Source organism: Platichthys flesus, chromosome 3 (assembly GCF_949316205.1).
Source record: "Platichthys flesus chromosome 3, fPlaFle2.1, whole genome shotgun sequence".
NCBI classification, from domain to species: Eukaryota; Metazoa; Chordata; class Actinopteri; order Pleuronectiformes; family Pleuronectidae; genus Platichthys; species Platichthys flesus.
Window position 1 is genome coordinate 8,121,411 of NC_084947.1, and position 8,267 is coordinate 8,129,677.

At 41.8% G+C, this 8,267-nt stretch overlaps 2 protein-coding genes across 3 annotated transcripts in view; one reads left to right on the forward strand and one right to left on the reverse strand.

Moving 5' to 3' along the window:
• commd10 (COMM domain containing 10) overlaps positions 1-2,316 on the reverse strand; it is a 54,914-nt gene extending 52,598 nt beyond the window's left edge. The window contains exons 1-2 of one of the 2 annotated variants that reach the window (XM_062381683.1): positions 2,170-2,315; positions 338-428 (exon numbers count right to left, since the gene is read on the reverse strand). In XM_062381683.1, coding sequence (XP_062237667.1) covers positions 338-428; positions 2,170-2,198 — 120 coding nt within the window. In that variant the 5' untranslated portion in view covers positions 2,199-2,315. Of the gene's footprint in view, positions 1-337; positions 429-2,169 lie in introns of both variants that reach the window. The other variant, XM_062381682.1, reaches the window with a different exon arrangement.
• A 744-nt stretch (positions 2,317-3,060) lies between these two features.
• On the forward strand, positions 3,061-7,867 carry LOC133940695 (zinc finger protein 37-like). The gene is made up of 2 exons (XM_062381665.1): positions 3,061-3,407; positions 6,607-7,867. The coding sequence occupies exons 1-2, from the start codon at positions 3,101-3,103 to the stop codon at positions 7,668-7,670; spliced, it is 1,371 nt and encodes a 456-aa protein (XP_062237649.1). The 5' UTR covers positions 3,061-3,100; the 3' UTR covers positions 7,671-7,867.
• Positions 7,868-8,267: the final 400 nt, after the last annotated feature.

The window sequence follows — 8,267 nt, forward strand, 5'->3', positions numbered from 1 at the left end:
ATGCAGTCAACAGTCATCATTAATGTTTGCAGTTGCATCTATGTTTTTACAGATATGACAAATTTCAAAGTGCTGAGTATACTTTATATTATTATTAAACAAAGGACAAATTCTTCTTTGAAATGAATGACTGACACCTTTTGACAGCCGGCAGAGTCGGCAAAAAACAGAATGATCAACAGTGTCAGCCATGTGCATATTTAATTAGAGCAGAGCCCCCCTGATGCTCCACCGAGTCATTATTCATTCCCCGCTCCGCCTGGCACCACAGCTTTGCTGCAAAAAGCCTCAAAAGCCTCTTGTCTTTAGCGCAGAGAACACCGTGCAGCCTCAGTACCTTCAGATGGAGCTTCTGTATGATGCGAGAGATCATCCTGGAGAACTTGTTCACATCAATCGCGTTGATGAAAGTCACCGCTTCTTTTATGCTGTGTGGAAAGAGGAGCAGTGAGTGTTAATTGCAGCGGTGCAGAAGAAGAACATAGGAACACTTCACACGTCTATTCCATGAGACAGATGTGTAGGACGAGGATAAATGGATCCGAACTGTCTAACTTGCAATCATACGTTTAATTGCAGCGTTTGGATGACAGACCTTCAGGCAGCTGAAGGTCTGTCAACTGAAGGTGTCTTCATCTACCTGCTGAAGGTTTCTAGCTTATTATTGCAAGTCAGTCAGTGTGGGGGATTTTGTTTGCTAATGACAGCGGCGTAGAGAGCACTGAGATCTTACAGTTAAGAAACAGAATCAGTTTACTGCTCGTGTGAAAGATGAAAGATGTGTCACTGTCAGAGGATTTAAAGGTACGTCTATACATTGACAACAAACACGAACTATAAAATGCAGCGCCAACAAACAGCAGCAACAAACAGCAGTGTTTTAGTTCATAAGGGTCATCTGTAAATAAGGTCATCTGAAAATAGTACATTGAATATAAACATGCTACTGCAAGGTAAATAGACTTTACACACATATGTTTCTCTAACTGTCAATATGTGCATTACCACATACAGTGCAGTAATATCTCTAAGTTAAAAGGCAGTAGGGGAAAAAAGCATTTTACGATTCATTTCTTTGTATTTCTTTAACCCCCTTTAATGCAAAAGGATTCTTAACTTTTAATCCAAAAGATTCAGGTAATCCATGTAATATTATTTTCATCAATTAAAAAAAAACATAAACACACAGCAGTAAAAAATGTGTATTCTATTGATCAATAAGTCATTAAACAGAAAGCTATGTGTGATTATTCAATGATTCATCCATTGTTTACACTCACTTTACAAGTCTTTGGTTCCAGTCTCTAATGTGAGGATATAATATTTTCTGCAATTGTAAACTCAATATTTGTTATAATTATCAGCAGATTCAATAATAAAAATCCACCTTATTTGCTGCTCTGGCATAATTAAGCATATCTACACTTGATAGTATGGATTTAGGGGAATTGTGACTTTAGTTTGACACTAGTAATCATAGCTCTATTTTCTGGAAGCAAATTAGTGAGTATGATATAAAGTATGACATATTTCAGCAAAATACACTTGAGAACTTGAAATCGAACCGTGTTGGCTTTTGATTTTATTTACATTTCCCTCTGACATGTATGTGTACAGAACAAAGTGTTATTAGATAGATAGATAGAAGGATAGACAGACAGACAGACAGACAGACAGACAGACAGATAGATAGATAGATAGATAGATAGATAGACCGATAGACCGATAGATAAATAGGTAGATAGATAGATAGATAGATAGATAGATAGATAGATAGATAGATAGATAGATAGATGAAGAACAGCTGAGCGTGCTGTGTCTACATCTGTTTGTCCAGGAGGTTCATCGCGGATGGAATGGATGATTTCTTGTGGACTGAACTTTGTTGACTGTATAATATATAAGAGTGTGACCACAGTGGTAACGAACAGATATTTTCCTCCTCTCTGCCTACACACACATGTCGTGTATCTGTCCCTGGATGTCGTGGAGGAAATCTTGTGTGAGAGACATTATAACAACACAGTTTATCAATGACAGCAGTAACTAGCATTCCGCTAAATCTCCTTTCTGCCGCAACACCTCTCACTTCCAGGACGTGTCTCTGCAGGTGGGTTCAACATGGCTGTCCCTGAGTTTAAAAACGATCCGAGAAGAAAAGATTCCGACCTTCGTGTTTCTTTAATGATGGACGTCATGGTCGTCTGTGGCAGAGATGAAGATTGTCAGCAGCAGAAGCAGCAGCAGCAGCAGCACCCCACTTCCTGGTCCGACGTCACCAGTCACATGACCGTCAGAGCTGCGCGGCGAAGGATCATAGGAACTACAGAAGTCCGTACGGAAGAGGATTTGGACAAACTCTGGAACGTACGCGCAAAGTCACGAGAGGATATACCTACAGGTTATGGGACAGACAGAAAGACAGACAGATAGACAGACGCAGACGCAGACAAAGATAGATAGATAGACAGACAGACAGACAGACATAGATACATAGATAGATAGACAGACAGACAGACAGACAGACAGACAGACAGACAGACAGACAGATAGATATATAGATAGATAGAGAAATATATATTAAGACTATTAAGAATGGATTGCTTTTTTATTTGAATGTGTCCTATTTTATATGATTATCAACAATTAAAAACATATATTTAATAGCGTCTATGACATTATGACACATTATACTTCCAAGATGGCCACTCCGTGTATCAACAGTAGTGAACTCTGTTTTCAGTCCTAGGAATTGTTGTTTATTTTTGGTTTTACTGTCAGAGTTTGTTTAATTTAATTATTGAGTATTTCTATTTCACTGTATTAGTACTTTTACTTGTAATGGAATATTACTTTACTGTCTCGGTACTTTCACCTCAGTGAATGATCCAATTTCTTCTTCCACCATCGGTTAAGTTTTTTTTGGTTGCTTATACTTTAGTACTTGTTTAACAAGTGCTTGTAACACAGTATTTCTACTGTGCAGTATTAGTACTTTCATTTCCTCTTCGTCCTCCAGTCCAACAGGGGTCGCGGCGGGCTTGGAGCTCGGGGTCTCTGGTTTCCTTTCGCTGGCTCTCTCTGCTCGCTCAGATCATCGATGTGCGCAGAGAGGAGAAAAATGTCCGCCGTACAGCTGCTGCGGGTGTCGGTACATGAGCGGATCAGCGCTGCCGCTGAAGACTTCCTGCTGCAGGTGGAGAAAGGAGAAGGAAAGGCTCAAGTCCCGGCGCTGAGAGCGATGCTCACCGAGCGGCTCGAGGCGGCGGCTGAGGCGATCCTCGCGGGGCTTGAGGAAACCTTGGCAGAGTACGAAGACAGAGTGCAGCAGTCCGAGCGGGAGATCTGCCGCCAGAGGAGGCTGCTCGATGCCGTGATGCAGCCCGTAATCCGGCTGCACAGAGCAGGTCAGTCCCAAGAGCAGGGGTCGGCAACCCGCGGCTCTGGAGCCCTATGGGGCTCTTTGGCCCATAGATATATAAAGTCTAGATGTCTCGGCCAACGGAGTCGAACGTCCGCACATGGCGGCCATCTTGCCACAGGCAGCTCGCCCACCCATAACATTGTGTTGTAGTGGTACGTACTTTTTAAATTTACCATAGCTTGCTAAATTCTCAACCGATTTTTAAATGGTTCGGTTTGTTACAAACGTCAGATATGTAGATATGACACTGCTTACTTATGAATCATTATGTTATTTTCTAAAATATAGAATAATGTTATATAGGTACAAGATTTACCTTTACAAATGTACATCAAGAATTTTTCTTTTATTTAAAAAGTACATGTACCTAGCCTGACGTTGTCAGACTCACAATTCTAGTCAGAATGTGAGTCTGAGACCGCTCCATTGGGCTGTGATTATGGGGCGTGTTTCAACCGAACCAGGAAATAAAATTCCTCTTCGCTCAATTGGATAGACCTACAACCAATCAGAGCAACGTAGTATGTGACGTATGTTAAGCGAAGCATTGTGAGTTATTTACTAATGCCGGGTTCACACCGGACGCTGAAGCGCAGCGCCAAGCCTTAAATATCAGCTGGCTCCCATCCACTCCCATGTTAAAACTTTGCGGGGTCACACCAGAGGCTGAAACTCCGCGCTGCGCCCAGGCTGCCCAGCGCCGTGCAGCGATCGTTTCCGTCGTCGAGTCTATTTTTTACTATTTTTTACTATGACGATTTTAAACTATATTGATGACATATTTTATATGATATAAATGATCAAATATGCATCCCATACTTTGAAGTCCCACTCTGTTGTCCTGGAGTTTTAATTTGACCAGTGACATTGTTAAATGTCCGCCTCTGCCCATCCACTACAGCCACACAAGCAGTGATACAGATAAAAAGAGAGAGAGAGGGGGCTACGTATTCTCCACATAGGCTTGCGTGGAGAATAAGTAATTTACCCCCGACACCCGACATTTAATGGAGCAAACAGTGGAGTTCTTCAACATGGATGACATTAAATTAATAATTGAAGTGGAGAAGTGCAGTGAGTTGTATGATCCTCGGAACATGTTGTATAAAGACATCACCAAGAAAGACAAATGTTGGGACGCTGTTGCTTAAAGTTGGAGCAACATGTAAGTATATGCTTTTGATCTACTGGATCAACGGGTGATTTTATTAGCGCTGCCCGGCGGTTCAGCGTCGCTTCAGTTTCCGTTGTGAACAGCCAAACGCCGGCGCGATAGGGATTAGCGCGGTGCTTTGGCGTCGCCTCCACGTTCTGTTTTTGACAGGGTAAAAAGGGTCCTGTTTAAATGATCCTTGTGGTATTTTGACCAAAAAATGTTACAGACATTTCATTAAGACCCCAACCCCGGCTCCTCACACACAGTGAACGATGGCAACAGATAAAGGCTGTTGATGACGCGACAGTTTTTTGCTGAAATAAAGTGACACCCAGCGGGTCATAATGCTGATGTTATTGTGTCTTAACGCAGCGGTACCCCGGTCTTGTTTCCAAACCGTTGCTAATTCAACAGCTGCAACAGCTTGAAGCTACACGGAGGCAGCTGTCTTCCCCCCCAGCTTCCACACACAGTCAGCACGGACACCCGATACTAACTACTACCAAGTGTTTGCTTCTAACCTGACGGTGTTTGAGAAACAGTGTCATGACAGCCGTGGGATTAAAGTCAGCGGGTGTTTGCGCTGTTCCCACCGCAGTTAGCATGGTGGCTAGGACGCTAGCCCCGTTATGAAAGTTCGTTATAACCGTATGTGACCGTACACACATGCCGTAAGTGCTCTAACCAGCCACCGTCAGCCGGACTACGCCGCTGGCTTAACACACTTGTCACACTAATCATAGCGTCATAGTTGTGATTTAGGTTTATTGTGATTTAGGGAATGAAACATGAAGTTTGAGGTCCGGAAATGATGTCATCCCGAAATGCTGGCGTTAGCAGACCAATCACAGCCAAGAGCTATCCGTGGGCTCTCCGCCATGCCAACGTGTATTTAGAAAAATCTGAGCTGCACGAAAAATTCTCCGGAGAAGCATACATTGGCCTTGACACTACACAGCAAAGGTTTATTACAAATCAAGTGTGTGAAAGCCATTTATCTGGCCCTAACTGCTAAAGACCAGCTAAAGTTTAAAATCCCACAGAGTAAAATAGAGAGTTTAATTTTGCCTGGACAGATTAATTTGCTTTCACTGCCAACGATGCTGGTTTACCTGTATGCTTGATATGTGGCGAGGAATTAGCAAACAACAAAAAATGTCATGTTTTAAGACATTTCCAGAGCAAGCACATAGCCTCTGCTGAAAAGTACCATGCTGGAGATGAGCAAAAAGGCATAGTTCTGTGTTTCATTTAATTCAAAGTAGACCTACACATGCCACAGTATTTGTTCTCCTCTTCATAAGAGGTAAAAATAGTAAAAAATACTGTTGCAATTTCATTGGTGTCGTTCTATAATTTAATAAATGCAACAAACTGTAGTGTTTATATATATATTGTATAACTATATATAAATATATATATAACTTTATAAGCTGTGTTATCCAATAGTTTTTGCGGCTCCAATCAGATATAATGTTTGGCAAGAGGGGGCAAAATGGCTCATTCGATAGTAAGGTTGCCTACCCCTGCCCTGGAGGAACCGCTCACAGGCTAACGTTAGCTAGCATCAGCTCCAGCAGCGGAGTTAATACGCCACTTCCTGTATCTGTCTTCTGCACCCGGCTGCTCCACCTCTCACCAGAATAATGAGGAAGATTTGATGCTTTTGGGAATGAGTCTGTGCAGAAAACCATCTGCTTTGTTGCTCATATCTGAAACAGAAAGTCTGGACACATTTCTCTGAGTTTGACCCACAGGCTTACCCAACTAACTAACTTCCCTTTGCCCTGTTCTCCTCTGTTAGTGACCTAATTGGTTTATTTGGCCTGAAAATGAAAAACTTTTTTAACCTGAAACCCTTAGTTTTAAGCTGCTTCCTTTACTAGCTGCAACGTAACACCAAATATAAACGACCTTAACTTCTCTACTTCCTGAATGGGGATCGTTCAAAAATCACAACAGTCGACATTAAATGACAGTTTTTCAGAAAACTCTGAAATGATAAACTTGTTTATTTGTGTTTCAGTTTGTCCTGCAGACGTCCAGCAACTGATGGTGAATAAAGAAGAGGTTCCCCCTGACCAGCAGCAGTGGAGCCCCCTGGTGGATCAGGAGGACCCAGAGCCCCCCCACATTAAAGAGGAACCGGAGGAACTGTGGACCAATCAGGATGGACAGCAGCTTCAAGAACTGGAGGAGGCTGATAACAAGTTCACATTGACTGCTGTCAGTGTGAAGAGTGAAGAAGAGGAAGAGAAACGTAAATCATCAAAGCCTCATCAGAATGAGATGAAAGAGAACAGAGCAGACTGTGGAGGACCACAACCAGCCAGGAACTCGGGACCTGATGGACGTTTACAGCCAGGTCCTGAGGACAAGACAGAATACAGTGAAGATGATTTGATGGAGACCAGGGAACCTCAGGCTGGTTTAAATACAATAAATAACAAACAGCCTCTAAGTGATATGGGATGTAAGACAGAAAAAAAATTGTTTAGCTGCTCTGAGTGTGGTAAAAGATGTAACAAAAGGAGCATACTAGATACACATATGAGGAGTCATACAGGAGAGAAACCATTTAGTTGCTCTGAGTGTGGTAAAAGATTTAACATAAAGAGCAGTCTAAATAAACATATGAGGTGTCATTCAGGAGAGAAACCGTTTAGTTGCTCTGAGTGTGGTAAAAGATTTAACCAAAGCAGCAATTTAAATAAACATATGAGGAGTCATTCAGGAGAGAAACCGTTTAGTTGCTCTGAGTGTGGTAAAAGATTTAACCAAAGCAGCAATCTAAATATGCATATGAGGATTCATACAGGAGAGAAACCGTTTAGTTGCTCTGAGTGTGGTAGAAGATTTAACCTAAGGTGCAATCGAAATGATCATATGAGGATTCATACAGGAGAGAAACCGTTTAGTTGCTCTGAGTGTGGTAAAGGATTTACCCAAAAGGGCCATCTAAATATACATATGAGGAGTCATACAGGAGAGAAACCATTTAGTTGCTCTGAGTGTGGAAAAAGATTTACTATAAAGACCAGTTTAAATATACATATGAGGATTCATACAGGAGAGAAACCATTTAATTGATCGGAGTGTGGTAAAAGATTTAAAATTCAGTCCTATTGTATGAGACGTGAGAATTCAGAGAGAAATGATGATTCATATGATTAATTGTTGTTTTAAAACAAGGGTTTCTTTTTTCTTAAGATTCAATGAGTGATCTCCTTTAAGTATTGAATGTGTTTCCAAGAATAAAAGTCTAATAAAAAGGTAATGGTGTCGTCGCCCTCCTCCTCTTTGTTTCTGTACGAACAGAGGCTGCACAGGCTGCAGTTGAATTTTTCTCATCACATGACAAATGAATTAGCTTCTCACGGTCAGACATGTTTGTTTACGTTTGAAGTGAAGTCGGCACTGGGCAATTTCAGTTCAGAATATCTGACATACGAGCCGTCTGGAACGCAGCATTACACTCACACAGTAGAGCAGCGATGACAGAGGAGCCCTCGTTGACATGAATGGCGGTAAATGTCAAACAGCAGGATTGTTAAATTCAGAGACAGCTACGATGTCCCCAATCCATACAATTTAAGATAATTATTTTTATGTGTGTTTGAACTGGGATGGGTCGGTTCCGTCGTCAATCTGTCTGATACTGGACTCAGTAGATCACAGATCCATATA